This window comes from Sorex araneus, chromosome 9 (assembly GCF_027595985.1).
Source record: "Sorex araneus isolate mSorAra2 chromosome 9, mSorAra2.pri, whole genome shotgun sequence".
In the NCBI taxonomy this organism is placed as follows: domain Eukaryota; kingdom Metazoa; phylum Chordata; class Mammalia; order Eulipotyphla; family Soricidae; genus Sorex; species Sorex araneus.
This window is the reverse complement of record NC_073310.1, coordinates 61,511,034-61,532,760: the sequence shown is the minus strand read 5'-3', so window position 1 is coordinate 61,532,760 and position 21,727 is coordinate 61,511,034. Positions and strand designations below refer to the sequence as shown.

Below are 21,727 nucleotides of genomic sequence, written 5' to 3'. Positions count from 1 at the left end.
CCTTCCCTTCCTCCCACCCTCCCACCCTCCCTCCCTCCTTCCCTTCCTCCCACCCTCCCACCCTCCCTCCCACCCTCCCATCCTCCCATCCCCCCCTCATCTCTCCTTCCTTCCTTCCTTCCTTCCTTCCTTCCTTCCTTCCTTCCTTCCTTCCTTCCTTCCTTCCTTCCTTCCTTTCTTCCTTCCTTCCTCCCTCCCCTTCCTCCCTCCCTCCCATTCCTTCCTTCCTTCCTTCCTTCCTTCCTTCCTTCCTTCCTTCCTTCCTTCCTTCCTTCCTTCCTTTCTTTCTTCCTCCCTCCCTCCCTCCCTTCCTTCCTTCATTCCTCCCTCCCTCACTTCCTTCCTTCCTTCCTTCCTTCCTTCCTTCCTTCCTTCCTTCCTTCCTTCCTTCCTTCCTTTCTTCCTTCCTTCCTCCCTCCCCTTCCTCCCTCCCTCCCCTTCTTTCCTTCCTTCCTTCCTTCCTTCCTTCCTTCCTTCCTTCCTTCCTTCCTTCCTTCCTTCCTTCCTTCCTTCCTTCCTTCCTTCCTTTCTTCCTTTCTTCCTTCCTCCCTCCCTCCCTCCCTTCCTTCCTCCCTCCCTCACTTCCTTCCTTCCTTCCTTCCTTCCTTCCTTCCTTCCTTCCTTCCTTCCTTCCTTCCTTCCTTCCTTCCTTCCTTCCTTCCTCCCTCCCCTTCCTCCCTCCCTCCCTCCCTCCCCTTCCTCTCTTCCTTCCTCCCCTTCCTTTCTTCCTCCCTTCCTCCCTCCCTCCCTCCTCTTCCTCCCTTCCTCCCTCCCTCCCTCCCTCCCTCCTCTTCCTCCCTCCCTCCCCTTCCTCCCTTCCTCCCTCCCTCCCTCCTCCTCCTCCCTCCCTCCCCTTCCTCCCTTCTTCCCTCCCTCCCATTCTTCCCTCCCTCCCCCTCCTCCCTTCCTCCCTCCCTCCCTCCATCCCTTCCTTCCTTCCTTCCTTCCTTCCTTCCTTCCTTCCTTCCTTCCTTCCTTCCTTCCTTCCTTCCTTCCTTCCTTCCTTCCTTCTTTCCTTCTTTCCTTTCTTCCCCTTTCAAGGTATTAAAAGTGAAAAGATTTTTTTTAACTGTATCAAAATGGCCTGCTTTGCACACTAGGGCTTCTAAGTATGTCTCCTAAACATTTTTACTGTTTCTAAAACACTTTCTCTAGGGAAGTCACAGAATAAAATACGATAGGAGTTTAACCACGGAACAGAAGATCTTCCTATTTGGAATAGATCTTCCAATGTGGAACCAAGAGCACAGGAGTTGGAGCTCAGCAGTGTAGCTGTTGTTACCAACTTGTTTGCTCAGCAAATTGAAGGCCAGATGTGTTTTCTTATAATTCATTTGGATTTTCTGTTAAGATGAAAGTTGAAATACAATTAAATCATGGTGCCGGGCTATCCTAACCAGGGAACGGTCCTGTGGAAGGCGTGGTATGGTGAGAATAATTTTTATTTTTCTGAGAAATAGGAATTGTGACTTGGAGTGATAGGGTTTTAGTTAGAGAGTTTTTATTGCAGTGGAAGGAATGTAGTGATTCTACTTTTCAACTTACGGGAAAATGTGTGTCACTTGCTCTTCCTAAGAGCTAGGAAGAGACCTCTGGCTGTAATACAGAATACAGTTAGATGTGAGTTGTACTGTGTTTTGCTCATTCTTTTTGGGAGCTTTGTAAAAATGCCTAAATAATCGCTCGTGAGAGATGCTCAATGCATCCATTTGGGCAAATCAGCAGCTTTGCTTTTGAGAAGCCAGAATTCCACTCTGGAGTATCATTATTGTCTCAGTGTAACGGATGCTGCAGAGAGGCCGAGAGAATTTGGCTCTGCAGCTGCCTTTGATCTAGAGTTGTGTTGCTATGTTTGTATTTTGGAAAGACGATGAAATGTGCCTGTTTTAAGTAGCACTGTACCTAAGCGGGCACCAGTAATGTCACCATTTCAAGACTTGTTGTTACTGTTTTTGGCATATCAAATACGCCACGGGGAGCTTGCCAGGCTCTGCCGTATGGGCAGCATACTCGAGGTACCTTGCCAGGCTCTCCAAGAGGGACGGAGGAATCGAACCCGGGTCAGCCGCATGCCAGGCAAACGCTCTACCTGCTGTGCTATCACTCCAGTCCCTGTTTTAAGTAGCACTGTCATCCTGTTGTTCATCAATTTGCTTGAGCGGGCACCAGTAACATCTCTATTGTGAAATTTGTTGTTACTGTTTTTGCCATATCGAATATGCCATGGGTAGTTTGTCAGGCTCTGCCATGGGGGCAGGATACTCTTGGTAGATTGGTGGGCTCTCCGAGAGGGATGGAGGAATCAAACCCAGGTCAGCCATGTGCAAGCCCTGTTTTAAGTAATTTTTAAAAATGTATCTATAATATCATTAAAGTTCTATTTATTTTCATATTTTTCTGATTTCAAAATATTTCATTTTTTTCTCTATCAGGTGCTAAAAAATTCTGTAAAATTCAAATGGTTTTATGTCTCTTAATTTTCCTTTATGAACATTATGCCACCCCTCCATTATTTGTGTGTGTGTGTGTGTGTTGTGGTAGGGAGTGTTTGAACTGTACTCAGCGGTGCTTAGGGCCTATTCCCAGTTGTGTACAGTCATAAACGTAGGTTGTAATACTTGGGGGACCATATATGGTGCCGGGAATTTGGGCTATGTTCAGTCTCATGCAAGGCAAGTGCTTTGCTGCCTGTATTATCACTTTGGCCCCTTTCGCTATCTCTTATTAAAATGTTTTCCTTGGGAGAAAGAGAGAGTGGTTTGTTCCATCTGGACTTTGCTGATTGGTTCACATGACCTTTGTGTAGATTGCTTGTCACAGAGAGAGACTTCATAGCTTTGGGTTGTTTATTTGAAAGCTCTTTCTTACAGTTTGGCAGTTTGGACCTTATATCAGGAGGTAAATAACATTGGGTTGTTTCATTCTGAGGAATTTTAATCTGTTGAAAAGCTTTGCTAGATTGATTACTTAGAGCTTATTAAACAAATGAACTTCTGGGGCCAGGGGGAGAAACAGTGATAGTGCAAAAAGCCTTGCATGTTGCTGACCTGGGTTTCATACCTGGTGTCCCATATGGTTCCCCGAGCCCACCAGGAGTAATCCCTGAGCACAGAACTAAGTGTATCTCTGACCATAGTGGAGTGTGGCCCAAAATCCAACCAAACGACCAAACAACACATTTCTAATCTGCTTTTTTTCTTCATTTTTTTTAGTGTAACTCTCTTCTATTGAAGAAATTTCCCCCTCATCATAAGTTTATTTTATTGCTTTTTAAGGAAAATAACACATTATTTTTATTGTATTGTTTTATTAATATTACTATGACTCAGCTCTTTTTATTGAGGTATTGTGATTTGCAATAGTATTAATTTTTTAATATACTTGCAATACTACCTTTCCCCTTCCACCAGCATGTCAACAGGATATAGTACATTCTGTTGTTTTGTTTGTTACGGTTTGGGGGCCATAACCTACTGTGCTCAGAGATTATTCCTGCCTTCCCACTCAGGGATTACTCTTGGCAGGATGTGGGGGACTATATGGGGTATTAGGGATTGAACCCAGGTCAATTGCAAGCAAGGCAACCATCCTACCCACTGCATTATCTCTGCAGTCCCAATAGTATATTATTGTGTAATTTACCACTTTTCAAAATAATGACATAGTTTCCTTGCATTTTTCTTTTCTTTTTTATAATTTATTTTATTTTTCACTGAATCACCAGGAGAGGTAGTTGCGAAGCTTTTGTGATCAGGTTTTAGTCATACAATGTTCCAACACCCATATCCACCAGTGTACATTTTCCAGCACCAATATTCCCCATATCCTTCCTGCTACCAGCCTGCTTCTATGGCAAACACTTTTAATCTCTGTCTCTCTCTGTCTCTCTGTCTCTGTCTCTGTCTCCCCCCCTCCCCAACTCCTCCGCCTTTTGGGCATTATAATCTGCAATACAGATACTGAGAGGCCATCATGTATGGTCTTTTACCCACTTTCAGCACACATCTCCTTGGATTTTGCAAAGAACAATGAGCTTTTCTTTTTGAGTCATTATGATTTGATATCTCTCAATCTACTGTCATTTTATACTAATTGGTGCTCCAATGGTCTCTTCCACGAGTGAAACCTTATTCAAGTGGATTCTTACATCCTTTTGACAGAATCATTCAAACAGGTCCCTCCTTCTCTCCGATATAAGATATTGCAGGTTGATCTTGTGTATTTCCTGCCTAGGCCTGGAATCAGTCATGTCTCCAGATGCTTTATATCTTTATCTAAACAAATCAAACCTTTCTCATAACACTCTCGAATTTTGATGTGCTTTCTTTTAGTACTCTCATGTTTTCATTTTGGATCCCTTTTGAATGAATTTTGGTGTATGCTGTGCGGAGTTGATCTATCTTTCTTACATAAATACACAGTTTCCTATGAATTCTTCCTCTGATTTGAGATGCTGCTATAATATAAATCTATGATATAGGTGGTAGATATGTATTTATTTTCTATTCAATTCTATTGCTGCATCTGTCTCTTTATGTGCCAGTAATATTCTATTTTGCTGTATAGTTGACTTTAGAGTTCAATGTCTGGCAGGACTTAGCTTTCATCATTGTTCCCAGGGTTATTTGTTTTCTTAAACTAATATTAGCAGTGTCCAGCTATAGAATAAAAACTTTATGATCATTTCATTATTTATCAAATTTCATTATATATAAATAACTTAGGGAGAAATGCTCTAAGATGTTGGGTTTATAACTAAGGAAATGTTTGTCTTTCTGTGGTACTTGTCTCTGTATGTGCTTTTGTGTAATGTTTTGTTATTTTTCTCACATAGTTTTCTGTTTTGTGTTTTTGGATGGGAGCATTGTGCAGTCTGACTCTGGTGGTGCTCCGGTACTATTCCTGGCTCTGTGTTTTAAAATGACTCTAGCTGTGCTCAGGGACCAATGGTGGTGTTTAGATTGAACTGGGTCATCTGCATGCAACTCAAGAGCTTTATCTCTTGTATCTTCTATCTTATTCAGTGTACCCTACTCTAGAAAGTGAGTGGGAGAATAGATTTTTTTAGGGTGCTGAGAGTTAGAATCCTAGCAGCTATCCCCCACTAAGATGGGACAGATTCTGCATCTTTCCAAGACCTTTCATAGTTTCTAGAGCCAGAATGAACGTGCCAAGTCATATATGGATTTGATTCAGCATCTCTCCCACAAAACAGGGGACCCAGAACTCCGCATTTCCAGAGACCAACTCTGGTTCTGCTTTAAAGTAGTTTATGAGGGGCTGGAGCGATAGCACAGCGGGTAGGGCGTTCGCCTTGTACACGGCCGACCCGGGTTCGATCCTCGGCATCCCATATGGTCCCCCAAGCACCGCCAGGAGTAATTCCTGAGTGCAAAGCCAGGAGTAACCCCTGAGCATCGCTGGGTGTGACCCAAAAAGCAAAATAAATAAATATAAATAAATAAATAAATAAATAAAAATAAAGTAGTTTATGAGGTAAACCCATGGTTTCCAGATGAAGGAACTCTTGAAACCAAGATTTGGAAAAAAGTTAAGAAAAATGTCTATAAGGCATATAAGGAAGGGACTAAGATTCCCATGGAATTCTGGGTTACATGGGAGATTATTGATTCTATTCTCCTGTTTGGGGAAAATACGGTCGAGGAGGAGGAGAATGAAGAAGAGGAGAATATTAGTGATAATACGGCCTCAGCTCCTCTCGTACCTAAGTCTCAAAAGGATTTTCATAGTGAAAATATTTCTAAGGCTGAATATAGCTCCGCTTCCAGTGCATCAAATGAAAGTGATATGGATTATGAGTCTGATGCCACTCCCTCAGATTCTGAGTCAGATGAGCGGCCTCCAGACCGCTCGGGACATGCTCCCAATCACCCAGTCCAGATGGAGAAGAAGCAGCTTCCATCTTATCACAGGTTAAGAATAGACTCACTCAGTCATTTCAAAAGGGTCTGTACCTCGTACGGACCTACATCTCTGTACTGTAGAGAGTTTCTTGCAGTTTGGAGTAAAAAGGCTCTTTGGGTACCTCAAGATTTTCACATGGTCGCTAAGATGTGTTTAAGCCCTTCTCAGTACTTGCACTGGATGGTTCAGTGATGAGGCCAAGGCAAGCCTTCAGGGCCTACGCCATGCTGGATGAAAATTTTCAGGGATTAAATTGGTTTATGAGATGTTAATAGGTGAAGGGAAATGTCGCGACCCAAAAAGGCAAGTCACCTTGCCTCGTGCTGTTTTTCGTAAGATCTCTTGTATCGCTGTCCCTCACAGAGCCCTAGACTTTACCTGTTGGATTTTTACCCAGACATTAACGTTTTTTTGGCTATCTTACATGGGGTCCTCTTCTAACTTACCTTTGTATGTATGAAGGGTACTGATAATTTGAAAACTTGATCTTTTAACACATTCCATGATAGATTTTTAATTTTTTTCGTATCTGAGGGTTTTCATATATAATATCTCCAAATGAAAATAATTTCTCCTCATTACAATTTTTATGCCTATATTTACTTCTTACATGACTTCACTGGGCTGGAGCAATAGCACAGCTGGTAGGGCGTTTGCCTTGCATGCGGCCGACCGGGTTCGATTCCTCCATCCCTCTTGGAGAGCCCGACAAGCTACCGAAAGTATCTCGCCCGCACGGCAGAGCCTGGCAAGCTACCCGTGGCATATTTGATGTGCCAAAAACAGTAACAACAAGTCTCACGATGGAGATGTTACTGGTGCCCGCTCGAGCAAATCGATGAGCAATGGGATGAGAGTGACAGTGACAGATGTCTTCATTTGGCAAATAACTCCTGTTTATTACTGGTAGATAATAATGACTATGGATTGTGTTCTTTTTCCTTCTTCTCTTTTGGCTTTTGGCTCACACCTCGCAATGTTCAGGAATCACCCTTGGCTCTGCGCTCAGGAATTACTCCTAGCAGTGCTTGGGGACCATATGAAATGCCAGGGAATGAACCTGGATTGGCCATGTGCAAGGCAAATGACCTACCCACTGTACATTGCTCTGGTCCCAGGACTGCATTCTTATCGAGTTTATAATGTTGAAAAAAGATGCACTTATCTCTTTAGTTCAAAGTCTTTTTCAACATCTAGAGCTTTCTTTCACAGCTTAAAGTTCTGATTAATGTTTTAACAGTAATCCACATATTTATGTTTATAATGTTCTTTATTTTTCCTATAGACTCAATTTACCATTCAGTTCATTACTTTTTTAATGTAAAGATCTTCATTCAGTATTTCTTATAAAGCAGTCAATGAATTCACTGATGTATGCCTGAGAATTACTTTATGTCACATTCTATTTGAAGAATTATTAACCTTTTTATTGAAAGATTTTTCTTCTCACATTAACTTTCTGGACTCCATCATCCAATAGAGAAGGTGGCTATTAATTAATTATATTAATGTTCTTTTATATGCAATGAGTTCAATTTTATATTCAGCATATTTATAATGCTACCTTGAAGTACTTTGCTAAACCTCATTTCTTGGAAAGATGCATTTATTTATTACTTCCTCTACAAACCAAACCCAAGTTGAGCCACACCTTCCCATTTATTTGCAAATCTCAGATATTTTTCTTGAAAACTAGTCATTTTAATAAAAATATTGCAGCAACTCTATAATTTTTCCTTTCACTGAGATAGCATTTAGGAAAAGATGAGATATTTAATTCACAAGCAAATAGATTCATCGAAAAATTCACTGTTATATTCAATTTTTTCCTATCAATCACCTTTTTAAAAAGGTCCAATGGGGAACTAAACTGTAGCCTATAATGCCGCAATTTACCACAGGAAAGCCAATAGGATTTACACCTTAAACCTCCATCCTGCTACATCTGTGCCAGAGAATGAGACAAAAACACGAAGACTATCCAAGCCTTAGGGTCACCTGAGCAGCCCTTAACAAGTTTACAGGCTGGCCCTTTAAGATACAGGCTGGCCCTTCACATCCCAACTCTGGCTCCCAACCTGTGAGCCATTGTTTAAGTTGACAGAGACTTTAAGGACAATTAGTAAGCCCATGAAAATTTAAGATATGTTAAGAACAGAGGATATTACACATAGCCAATCATCAGACACCCTTGATGACTGTAGAGTAAAATCCTGACAGTTGTCTTTCCTGGGCACACTGAAGTCTTGTTATCAAAAAGATCAAAATTGTTTTACCCTGGGGACTATGAGACCTTGAGGTGGCTACCTTGTCACAGGAGCTTTGGGAGACGAGTTCTAGTTTATCTGTTCAACCTCAGATTCTTTCATTTCTACTCTGTGCATCAACACTGAAGAGATACATACTTTGTTCGATTTCCCAATCCAAGTTATGGATAATCTACTAGAGCCTTAAGGGAATATATTTTATATGGATGAAGCCAGTGTCATCTTTTGTTTATATTTTTATTGACACCTAGAAAAAGGTATCATCTGACTCTGTAAAGCCTCTCCATTTGGTGGAATTGCCCGTTTCATCATTTCCAGGAATGACAATGGTGGGGATCACTTGGTGAGATGGATTCTGTCCCCAAAGCCAGTCAGGATGTTGGGAGGGAATCAGTATCGATTAGAAGAAAGAATTATCTTTATTCTCCTTCAGGGTGAAATCTTGACTTGGTATCAGGACAAATTTCATTTAGTAAAATACCCAGTGAAATCATGACCGTTCTGAAATTGACCTGTCTTTATACTACGTGACACCACATTTTGTATGAAATTTCTAGAACTAGACCTACTCCTCAATACTCTCTGGGCCCAAAATACCTGTGTCAGAAAGGATAGTAGCCACCGGCTTCAAAGGAAAGAAAACAATGTAGGAGTTCGTGCTTGGGATTCCCCTAATCATCCTGCTTCCCGGAACCAAGAGGCAGAGGATGGTCCAGATTCCTGGGATCAGGTACTGCCGTTATTCTTACCACACCCTCAATCGCTGTTGTTAAGGAAGCCCAGTTATGAACATGCTAGAAGACTTATAGAGAACTTAAATGAAAGTGTGTTTCCTAAAATGTAAAATCAATATATTTCCATAAAGTGCTTATGCTTTTTCCCTCTCTATCATGGATCTCTGTAAACATAAACAAGATTTTTTTGGACTAAGAATTACATATACTTCTATAAATATATGATATTATTTGTGTTGAGAGAAAATGATCAATTAACCTTTCCTTTCTTAGGTCTAACTAGAATGTATGTCTAATCCAACAAATATAGCTTAAGTATTTACTCTGAGCTGGTCACCATCATACGGATAAGGGGCACAGGACTGAGGTAAATAGGCACAAACTTCGGTGCAGCTTACAGAGATGTGGGGAGGTAGAGAAAGGACATAAATGCTTTGAATAATGAATTAACATTTTCAACCTAGACTGAACTCTAAAACAGACTACTTCAGGCTGTGAGAAGCAGGAATGTTTGTGCAGTAGGCAGTACTGAGTTTTTAATAAGAGAGCTAGCTGAGCTGGTAATCATACCCACATCAGTATTTTCTCAAGTGCATTCCAAACTTCACTCATGAGTCTCTCTTGATGCTCCTTGAAATGGGGTGCTGTGGTTATAAAAATTTGGGAAATACTGGGATATACATTAGCATATCAAGGTGCTGGGAGAACAGGAGTAAAAAAATTTCTTAATCTTACCGAATCCATCACTTTTCAAGTTTTGGTTATAGAATCTCCTCAATTCTAGTTAGTTAAAATTCCCCCAAATTGGTGTTCATGAGAATTATTTATATTTATTGAGTCTTTACTCCGTGTAAGATACTGCCATTTCAAAAATATATTACCTTGTAGTAATATGTGTATAGCCTTATACACACAGACACACACACACACATAGCCTTATAGCAACTATATGGAGTTAGGCTATTTTATCTTACAGGTGAGGAAATTGAGGTGAGGAAATTTATATATATATATAGATAGATAGATGTGAGGATATATATAAATCTATATATATACATCCATATCCTCACAACCATATATAATACATATATAGTATGTACATCTATATGTTTTCTGATGACATATGCTGTGTGCTTGATAATGTTCTTATTGGGAAATATTGATTTAACTAAGTAAAGCTATCTTTATTATCTATATCTCAGATGAGCAATATTCCCTTTGAGCAGAATCTGTATCTTAAAAGAGAAAAATATTTTTAATGTTACTCAAATAATACTTAATATTGTTTCCTTAATTATGAACACATGACTGGGTAGTACATCATATTTTTAGCTATGATATCCATCTGGTGGTGCATATGTTGTGGTGCTAAGTGTCCTCCTGGCTCTGTGCTTAGAGATCACTCCTAGCAGTGCTCCTCAGACCACACGGGGTTCCAGCGATTGAATCAGGGTCGAATGCATGCAAACCAAGTGCCTTGTTCCCCTGTACTATCCCCTAGTCCCACTATTGTATGCCTTTTAGAATGAATTTCTGTTACTTTGGGCATATATATGTATATATATGTGTATATATATACACGTAGAGAGGCATATATCAAGCACATTCTTTCAAATTTATGCTTATAGTAGGGCTGGAGGGATAGCACAGCGGGTACAGTGTTTGCCTTGCACGCGGCCGACCCAGGTTCAATTCCTCTGCCCCTCTCAAAGAGCCCGGCAAGCTACCAAGAATATCTCGGCCCCACAGCAGAGCCTGGCAAGCTCCCTATGGCATATTCAATATGCCAAAAACAGTAACAACAAGTCTCACATGGAGATGTTACTGGTGCCTGCTTGAGCAGTTTGATGAGCAACGGGATGACCGTGACAGTTACAAGTAGTTAGCCAAAGGGGACTAACATCGACACCTGTATTAGTGGTTTGCTGTGAAACTTTTCTTAACTACTTCTTCAGGCCTAGATTTTAGGTGGGAATCAGATCTGTGTGCCGGAGACACTGTTTGCACAAAGAACAGGCTGTTCTTGTTTTGTTTAAATGTAGGGATCACCTACTTTAGGCATATCTCCTCTAAAACTAGTCACCTTTTTGTTTGTTTTGGGGATCACACCTGGTGGTGCTTAGGTCTTACTCCTGGCTCTGTGCTCAGGGATCATTCCTGGTTGTGCTTAGGACCATGTGCGGCACTGGGATCAATCCCATGTTAGCCATGTGCCAATGTTGACAGGGTGGTCCTAACATTTATTGTCCACACTCCAGCGGGCTAACAGTTCAGTTTTTAAAAGTTACTTTAGGAGCTGGAGCAATAGCATAATGGGAAGGATGTTTGCCTTGCATGTAACTGACCTGGGTTTGATTTCCAGCATCCCATATGGTCCCCTGAGCACCACCAGGAGTAATTCCCGAGTGCAAAGCTAAGAGTAAGCCCTGTGCATTGCCAGGTGTGACCCAAAAAGAACAAAAAAGTTACTTTAATTGGTTCTGACAAAAACACGTCAACCTAGGCTCAAGATCATTAAAAACAGGAATCTCACAATCTTGTAGCTCCTGGTACTCGCAGTTTTAGCTGGCTTGTGAAAAACTATCCCTTTTGAGGTGCTGGGAGAAGGCAGAAGTTAGGGTCTGGCCAACGTGTATCCATCACAGGTTTGACTCTCAATGCCACATGGTCTCCTGAGCATCGTCTGCGACAATCCTGGAAGTCCCCAGCATTTCTGGGGTGTCCAGCTAACCTCAGAGCCTTAGGGTCTAAGCAGCACTTCCCCCCAAGTCTATCCCCACTGAAAAATAACAAAGGCATCAATATCTCCTTTGGATGCTGGGAAGAGCACATTCAGTACAGCGTGAAAAACAGCTTTCAGTGTTTGGGAAATAATACCTTGCAAACTCATACTATTCGACGTTATTAAATGGTAGTATTGCTATTAGTATTGCCACTATTATTTAGTACTAAGAATGGAAGTGAGACCCTGTTGTCTTTGATCAGATATTTGAAATAATCCTTGGAATTATTTTTGGATAAAAGTCAGAGGAAAAAGTGTGTGGAGGAAGGCTTCGTTGTCTTAGCAAATCTCGTTAGAATCTTGCTCTTCCTCCAGCTTGGCAGCTGATGATGTGTTTGGGTCAGAGCTGAGAGTCATAACAAAGGGTTTCTCCCATGCAGACTTGCTTCTCTGCCCGGCAGCTGGTGGAGATCTACCTACAAAGCAGCCGTGTGCCCATTTCTAAGGAAGACTTTAAGCAAATGAGTCCAGGGATCATCCAGCAACTGCTCAGCTGCTCTTGCCAGCGGCCTCTGCTCACCCCACAAGCAAAGCTGCCACCCACAGCTCTGGAGAGTAAGTCCTAGTTCTCGTAGAAAGGGATTGGGGGAAAGGGGGCGCACGCTGGAGTGATAGCATAGTGAGGAGGGCATTTGTCTTGCTCACAGCTGACCTGGGTTCAATCCCTGGCATCCCATTGGGTCCCTTGAGCACTGCCAGGAGTAATTCCTGAGTGTAGAGCCAGAAGTAAGACCTGAGCTTCACCAGGTTTGACCCAAAACAATAACTGTCACTGTCATCCCATTGCTCATCGATTTGCTCGAGTGGGCACCAGTAACGTCTCCATTGTAAGATTTGTTGTTACTATGTTTGGCATATCGGATACACCACGGGTAGCTTGCCAGGCTTTGCCGTATGGGCGGGATACTCTCAGTAGCTTGCCGGGCTCTCCGAGAGGGTCAGAAGAATCAACCCGGGTCAGCTGTGTGCAAGGCAAACGCCCTACCACTGTGCTGTCGCTCCAGCTCCCCACACAACAACAACAACAAAGGTGGGGGAGAATGCACAAGGTGTATGTAAGCAGAGTAGCTGGTGGATTCTTGCCATCTAGTGCATGTGCTTCTAAGCACTTTTATTCTTTTTCTTTTGTGGCCACACCCAGCAGTGCTCAGGGCTCATTTCTGGTTTTGTGCTCAGGGATCACTCCTGGGAGGGCTCAATTGGGATGCTGGGACTTTTCAAAAGGCCTGTTTAACTCTTCCTCGTTGGTTTAATAACATTTAAAATGGAGGACAGTCATATTTTTCTAAACTCTTTAGAGGGTATGACTTAGTTGGAAACTATTCCCCAGAAAGTTCTAGAACATAATTTTAATGGATCTTGTGTGGGATTCCGCCCACCCCCCACCCGCCACCACCACCACCCCTGGAATTTAAGGTGATTTTTATGTGGTCTGTTCACCGGATATTATGCCAGGTTGTGAGAGAGAGACACATTCAGGGAAGTGTCTGGGTGCCCTAGTTTGCTCTCATCATGATTCCGAACCATGACTGAGCATCAAGGAGCTGAACTACTGAGCTGCCCATCTATCTATCTATCTATCTATCTATCTATCTATCTATCTATCTATCTATCTATCTATCTACATACACGCACACATACACACACAAACACACACACATGCATGCACACACACACATTTGGCTTTGGGGCGACACCTGTAGGTGCTCAGGGATCATTCCTGATGGGCTCAGGGATGATATGGGGTGCTGGGATAACTAGGATCAGCACTGCGCAAGGTGAGGACTCTTCCTCCATGCTGTCTCTCGCCCCTGTGCTTCCCGCTTTAAATGAAGCAAGCATCACTTCATCTTAACTCTTCAGGGCTAGTATGGTGGCGAGGTTTTCCTTTTTTCCACATAAAATCCTCAAATAGTCACTGGACGTATTTGATTTTGCTTAGATAATCTAAAAAGTTGCACTTGACTGCTTAAAAAAATCTAGAAACCCAGGATAAATGTAGGGATTGTTAAAAATTATTGTCTTCATCCAAAATGGGGGTTACCTAAGCTTAGAACGTCACCCACAAGAGTGCTCAGTCTGACCATGATAAATGCATCGAGCCCGACAAATCCAACTTGTTCTTTAGAGCTTTGGGAAGAAACGCCATCAGATGCAGCAGACATGCCAGGAGCCCCAGGTCTACTCGTTCGCTCCGTGAGACCCACCTGAAGGTTCCACTGGGGGGGCATCAGCCCGCTGTTGCACTGCAGATGTTTCAGTTGAATGTCAGAGAAGTTAATCAGCTGGGGTGGGAGTGAACGAGGGCCTCGCTTGGCGATGCTGATTGCCTTTTAACAAGGGGTTGTCACAGTACCTTAAAAGCAAGAGGGTTATTTGATGAAACGCTCTAATGTCCTCCCTTAAAAATGTAGCCTTTTGGTCCCGTGTAATGCTGGCAAAAGAGTTTCAGAGCCGTCTGCTGCCCGGCCTGAGCGTGCCGGCAGGCCTCGGCCCAGACCCAGGCGCTGACTGTGTCTCCGTCTCCCTCTGCCCCAGAGTACGGCTACAGCACAGTGGCCGTGGCCCTGCTCACGCTGGGCTCCATGCTGGGGACCACGCTGATCCTTTTCCGAGGCTGCGAGGAGAACTACCGGCTGATCTTACAGCTGTTCGTGGGCCTCGCCGTGGGGACGCTGTCTGGGGACGCTCTCCTCCACCTGATCCCTCAGGTAACCCCCCGCCCCCATATTCCTCTGAAATGCAGCCTTTTGAGTTCCTCTTTTAAGTCTTTCAAGATATTGGGGCAAAACCATACCGTGGCTTGCACCGGCAAACAGGCTGAAGTGTTTGCCGTGGAAATAAACGGGACCTTCCTCAAAGCCCCTTTAGGAGAGAAATGACGGTCGGGCCTTAGGATTCACTATGTAGATTGTGCATGAAGGAAACTTCCAGAAACACGTGGCCATAATCTACAAATCAGAAGCCTTGGACAGTAAGATGCTGTTCTCTGCTCGCTTCTGCACCCTGGGGCTTGAATGAGTCCTCTGCTCCCTCGCGGGCTGGTGCTTGTTGGGTCTGGTCAGAAGGAGGCATCCGGGAAACCAGATGGGGAGGAAGGAAGGAGAAAAAGGTATTTCCTTCTTGCTCCCCCTCAGCACAGAAGCCCCTGATACACTCCAATGCCAAGTTCCACGGCCTGCAAAGTCGTTAGTTGTAGCTCCTCCCTTTTATCCTTTGACTCCAAGGATGCCCATGCCTTTGGGGGCTTGTTAGCTTCACTCTCTCTTATTAGCACCCCTGAGCCTGTCCACACAGTGGAATAGCACCGTCAATGACCTCTCTTCCCTGGAGAGGGGGGAAGCAGATTTCTCAGCAGCAGTGGCCCCTGTGGGTGGGAACATGGGACTGTAACCTGGTTCTCCGTTCTGGACACCAGTGGAGAGATGCTGTATGATCCACCTCCCCGCAAAGACACACCGAAAAGAATCCAACAAGATGCAAGCACTGCCCTGTCCGGCAGCATTATTCACGGCAGATGAGAGTTGGGAACAACCAGAGAAACGGGGCCAGGAGACAGGTTATACAGCTGCCATGAGACGTCATTAAGCTTTCAAGTGAAACCCTGCCTTTGTAATCAGCATGGACGGTGCTGGGTGTTTACTGAAATAAACCAAACACCAGGCAATTTCACTCCTGTATGACCGATAGACAGAACAAATGAATGGAGGCAAAAAATAAATAAATAAAATAGCAAACGCTTATAAGAACAAATTAATGGTCCCCGAAAGGGAGAGGACGTGGTTAACACATTAAAGGGGTCAGTTGTACAACGGAGGATGGAAGCCTAAACTTCTGGGTTGAGCCTGCTGTAACCTAGAAAGACGCTGGCCCTCGGACTGTGTACCCAGAACCTGTGTAATCAAACAGTGTTGCTGCTAGACAAAAAGAAAAAGGAAAGAAAAGAAAGAAAAGAAAAAATAGTTTTTTTCTTTCTCTTGCCCAATTAAATAGCATCAAGAAAAATATCAACATTAGGAAACTGTCTTAACAGGAGTTTTCCAAGATATTTTTTTCTGGAGATGAAAGGATACGAATGAAGATTCAGGAACTCCGGCGCTCTGCGTGATGGGTCATGTGATGGGTCATGTGATGCATCTGTGATGGGTCACGACAGATGGGCTGAGAGCCTCGTACTCAGCACCCGGATGCCCAACTCCACGGGCCTCTGGCAGTGCCCACGGGTGGCTCATTGCCTCAAGGCTCAGAGATTATTAGATGTTCTTTTTAGTGCCCCTTGACATTTCATTTTCTAGAAATTTCTTAAGGCTTATTGGCTTGGGGTGGTTTTTCTAGGTTCAGGGTTGCAGGGCTGTACCTGTTCAGGACCCAGGGAACCAATAAAAGGAATTTCTGCTGCCTGGGCCCTCTGCTGGCCTCATGTCTCAGGGAAGCAGGGGTAAATTTGGGGGTGGGGCGGGTTTGACTGCTCAAACCGGGCATTTAAAGATTAGCTGTAGTTCAGGAAATTTAAAAGGCAGACTTTTTGGTTTCATTATGTAGTGTTTTGTTTGTTTGTTTTTCACTGAAAAAAAAGAAAAGAGATGAGGACAGAATTTATTGATAAAAGAGAAAAATATTCAGGAAATATATGATGAAGATAAACAAAACAAAACTAAAAAACCCAGTTATTCCACTATGGAATCCGTGGCAGGTTGTCCGGCAAACCAGAAAAGTCAGTTGTGATTTGTTTTAACTGGGTGTATTCTAGGAGAGAGCTAAATGCATGCTGATATTGTGGTGATTTCTTCTGTTTTGTGATATATTCTGATGCCTATTTTATGAAATGAGAAAAGTTAGAAATATTAGGTGGCTACCTTTTAATATCTTTATTCAAAGGAAAAGTTTGACTAAGATATATGGGTTTTGAGTTATGTCTATGAATTCAAATGTACAGATATAAATACAGACATGTGCACATGTGTATAGATCTACAGATATGTATGAACACATGTACACACAGAATCTTACATATAGTTTCTCCTTCCCAATTTCCAACAATTTCCTAAATGTTGCAAACCACTGAGCTATTTTCCACAGTGCCTTTTCCTGGAGTGGGAGACAATGACACGTAATGATTTTCTAACTGGCAAAACAACCAATAGGATAGGATGAGAAGATTTCTGATGTTTTCATTGTGTTCTCTTGGGACCTAGAAGCTGATAATATTGTTGGCCAGAGAAGTTTACACTCAGCAGAAAAAGCCTTCTGGTAGATTTCTGACTTGTATAAACATTTATTGAAAGTTTTCTTTCATTGCGGTGGGTCACAAGGGAAATAAATCTCGAATGAATGGTTGAAAACTGTGGTGTGTGTGTGCATGTGTAAATTATATTGTTCTATTATAAAGCCGGGCTGGAGTGATAGCACAGCAGGTAGGGCATTTGCCTTGCACGCAGCCGACCCGGGTTCAATTCCTTTATCCCTCTCGGAGAGCCCGGCAAGCTACTGATAGTATCCCACCCCCATGGCAGAGCCTGGCAAGCTCCCCATGGTGTATTCAATATGCCAAAAACAGTAACAACAAGTCTCACAATGGAGACGTTACTGGTGCCCGCTCAAGCAAATCGATGAACAACAGGATGACAGTGCTACAGTGCATTATAAAGGCATTATCTGCAAACAGTAGATTGAACTCCTAGAAGAGAAATTCAGCTAAAATGAAGTATCTGAAAATGCAGTGGTTTTTGCTGAAAAATACTTAGGCTTTTTACTTATGATCAGAAGCTGTTCAAAGTCTTCTTTCTTTCTTCTCACACACATTTTATTTAACCTTGATTCTGACATGGCATGCAATACTTCAAGCATCTAAAAGCAAACTGTGCTTCGAATGGTTTTAGGTGCTGTCATGGGGTTTCTCAGAACGAAATGAAAGTTAGGTATATTTAATACCAGCCTTGCTATAATTAATAAAGGTCTCTCTCTCTCACCACCCCCTCCTCCTCCTCCTCCTTCCCATTCCTCCAGATTCTTGGCTCATACAAGCACGAGTCCTCAGACTTTGAACATCTCCATGAAAGCAAGGACCATATTTGGAAACTGTTGGGCTTGATTGGAGGAATTCATGGATTTTTTGTGATAGAAAAATGTTTTATTCTTTTTGTATCACCAAGTACTGAGGTATACTTCAAATTTTATTTATCTTTTGTTTGGACTTCTTAAGGCTTATCTTTTTGCTCAAAAGGACTTTGTCAAAAAGGAAATGGTATGTGTAGGCTGTCTGAGGCTCTGCTTTCCAGAATATGCAGATCATTTTGACGAACAGCACCTCTGTGGGTATTGTTATTGACTTTTTAAACATCTGTTGCTTGCTCCTTTCTTTTATGTCTGGTTTCTAGGAGGTTATTTCATATTTGGTAATGAAGTTTTCCCAATAGAGGACTGCATACTAGTCAGTGCCTGGGATTTCTTTCTTGCCAAAATAAAGTAAATAAACAGAAGAAAGATTTTTTAAACATAATGTTAGGGCTGGGGAGATTACTCAGAGGGCAGCAGGACCTACTGGGCACGCAGGAAGCCCAGGTTTGATCCCTACAACTGCTTGGTCTCCTGAGCACTGAATTGAGAGTAACCCCCAACCACCACTGGGCATGACCCTGAAAACAAAATATGTTTTACAAGATTACCCATCATTTTCTCTCTTAAGAGCATTTAAAATAATGAAAAAAATGCTCAGGAAGAGACTGTGGTCTATTCTATTTGTTTATTTTTGGAGTGGGGGGGACCAGGCAGGATTGGGAATCAAACCCAGGCCTTCTGCATGCAAAACACATGCTCTACCCATTGAGTTAGGTGTGTCTATAATTTTTTTGAATTTTTTTCTTTCATTTTAGGAGCATTTATAGATTTCGACATATATGGTAAACATCAAGCACAAAATGGTTTACTTACAGATTTTTTTTATTTTTTTACTGTTGTCCTTATACATTATGCTTGGTGAAAATTAGTGAACTGTTGAGATGGTGAGATTCATAATGTGACTCAGTGGAAAATGACATGCTTTGCATGCGTGAGTCCCAGAGTTTCAGTACCATCAATGTTTTAGAAAGACTTCAGAAAAATTAGAATACATTTTTCTTTCTTACAATGTCTCTGAGTTCTCAGTGCTCAGTCCTTTATCAATGCTAATGATCTCTGACTCTTCCTGGCCAGAGTACATGCTTTTCCCCAAATATCAACACTTGTTTGTTATCACTCCTAAACTCTTTTCAAAATTCTATTTTGTGATCAAACCTCCAATTCAGGTTCGATCCTCAGCATCACATATGGTCTCATGATCCGGGAACCATCCCTGCACTCAGAGCCAGAGTAAGCCCTGAGCACAGCTGGGTGTGGCCCTAAGATGAAAAACAAAGTGAAATGATAACTATCCTTGAAGTTGCGCTTTAAAAGCATTCCAAATATGCATGATGTTTCAAAATAGTCTGGTGCTTCTCCAAGGTGAGACATTTGGGCAAATATTTATCGTGATGAGACTCTCTGGCTCTTTTTCTGCCACCCACCACTTTGGCCAATAAGCAGAACATTCCAAGAAACATGGAATTGTCTGAGGCTGCACTGGTGACCTTTAGCACTAATTTTAAACCTCCCTCCTCTCTGGCAGGATCTGTCACTGGTTCATGGGCATGGAGGACAGTCCCAACATCTTGCTCTCAACTCTGAATTAAGTGACTCATCAGGCAGAGGCAAATCAACTTCAACAATCCAGTTGGTAGGTTACTGATCCGAAGCAGTTTACTGATTTGATTATCCTCTTTCCTTAATTCTTTGATGAATAGATGGAAATCAGTAGGATAGATAAGTCGAATCTGCTTCTGATTTGTCTATTCTTGACCACAGTAATTATTGTTTGGAAAACTTTGCCCAGCCCCTGGAAATCCAGAGCGTCAAGAGCATAGCTCCCAGATTCTAATCAACTCTCTCTACTCTGCACATCTACTTTATTTTTAAAATGTCATAAGCCCATTGACCTTTAGTTTGTTTCATTCTGACTAATCGTTAGTCATGATGAGGTGGGTGCAGAGAACTGGTGAACAAAGAATTTAATGCATCTGAACTGGGGTGTTTGTTTCGTAACGAAGGGTGAATAGATCTGCCTCTGGCGAGGTCTCATAGGATGTGCCTTCTGTTACATTGAATGTTTCGTGACAAAACTCTTTCATGGTCTTGAAATACACCTCAATCAGGTTCTAAATAGCATTCCCATCCTAATGGGACAGGAAAATATGAAGGGAATAGGTAGCATAAAACATGCCTCCTATCCCTAGGACCTTAGGAAAGGGGGCAGCAATTTAAGAACAAGTTCTTGAATCTGTTATACAAAGAAACTAACAACCTGGCATTTGATTGCAGACCCAGGCTAACTCAGAGGTAGGAGCAAAGTTGGGTTTCTAAAGCAATCCACTCAAAGCCTTGTTGTGTTTATTATTTAGAAACTTCACATATGGGTTGAAAGCAGATAATGTCATCAAGCTGATTCTCAGACTGAGAGTCTTTAGAAATCACTTTAGTGTCGGCTTGATTACTTCTTTTGGAATAAGGAGTTCGGAAGCCCCAGGTGCATCTAAGCAACTGTCTGGAGCTCCCTGGATGAGTGATAAACAAGTTGAATATTCGAGCTCACCTCCGTTTGTTATTTATAATGTATGACCAGCCCATACTGGAAACAGAACGATATAAAATTTTAAGATTGCTGGACTAGTTGGATTTCCTGTTGTCATGTTTTTAGGATGGCAGGGAACTTCCAATTCTTTTTAATCAAAAGGAGTCTTGAATGTTTATCCAAATTCCTTCACACGTTGTGACTATTTAAGGTTTTTGGGGGGATGTGGGGTGGGGGCGGACTTGGAATAAATATTTGAACTCCTATATTTAATAGACCCAGACAGCCTTTGATTATACTCAGGGTTTTAATAGAAGATATTAAAAAAAAATCACATAATTTTTTTCTAGGCCCATCAGTTTCCAGCAGAAGACACATAACCCTATCATCTGACTCAGCTATCTCTCTAAATGACTGTGTCATTGCATCTTTTGAATGAATAATTGCTATTTATTCTAACACAGCATTCACTTTTGTCCTTGTTTCCTCCTTGTGACCCCCTTTTCTACCTGTTGATCCCCAAATCTTTCAGTTCTCCATTTCCATGATTTTCACCTGTGAACTATCCAGGGGGGTATATGGCCCCTGGTGGAGAAATGCTGTTATAACCAATGAATGCTAGGTTTACTTTCTCTGTTTTGTTTAAAAAAATAAATAAATAAAAGATGATTCTGCTCTCATTTGAAATCTGTCCCAATGTTTCCATAACTTGACTAAAATGAATAATGGTTTTTCAGAGAGCGTGTTCAATGGGCAGAGAAAGGTATTTTTCTCCTATAATAGAAGAATCCGTAGCAGAGAGAAAGGAAGTGACTTGTCTGAAATTGAGTTCCGAGTCAGTCTCAGACATAAAAATCACATCATCTTCATACAGAGAATTCAGTTTCCAAATGTCATTTCTCCGTCATATGAAAAAAATTTCCAAGAACCTTATTGTATCTAACTTTTAGGGCTTGTTGAATTATTTAATTAGCAGTATTCTTTTGTCAACTGGCAAAGCAACAAAACAGAAAATTCAGCTATAATAAATGAAATAAGGGATTGGGTTTTTATTGGCACCTCTGTCTCCTGTAGGGGAGAAGTGCCAAATTAGGTCAAGAATTAAGAATTGGTTTTTAATTCCCCACAAGTTTTGAATTTCATAAAGACTTGCATAATTTATGTATTAATATTGATTTGGAGGAGCCAGTGATGCTCTGGGCTTACTTCAGTGTTTCCTCAGGGAGCACTCCTGGCAAGCTAGGGAGATTGGATGCGGAGTTGGGGACCCAATCCAGGTTAGCCTGTCCGAGCACCTTAGCTTCTGTACTAGCTGTCTGCCCCCTGCCCGCAAGCTTACATAATTTAAGAGTCTGAATTACACTGTCTAAGTAGCCTC

The 21,727-nt window shown here is 42.1% G+C and overlaps 1 protein-coding gene across 5 annotated transcripts in view; it reads left to right on the top strand.

Moving 5' to 3' along the window:
• SLC39A12 (solute carrier family 39 member 12) overlaps positions 1-21,727 on the top strand; it is a 92,093-nt gene that overhangs the window by 8,650 nt on the left and 61,716 nt on the right. For 4 of the 5 annotated variants that reach the window (XM_055147489.1, XM_055147490.1, XM_055147486.1 and 1 more), the window contains exons 5-9: positions 8,750-8,922; positions 12,089-12,263; positions 14,247-14,419; positions 17,715-17,867; positions 19,351-19,458. In XM_055147489.1, coding sequence (XP_055003464.1) covers positions 8,750-8,922; positions 12,089-12,263; positions 14,247-14,419; positions 17,715-17,867; positions 19,351-19,458 — 782 coding nt within the window. The remainder of the gene's footprint in view (positions 1-8,749; positions 8,923-12,088; positions 12,264-14,246; positions 14,420-17,714; positions 17,868-19,350; positions 19,459-21,727) is intronic. The other variant, XM_055147487.1, reaches the window with a different exon arrangement.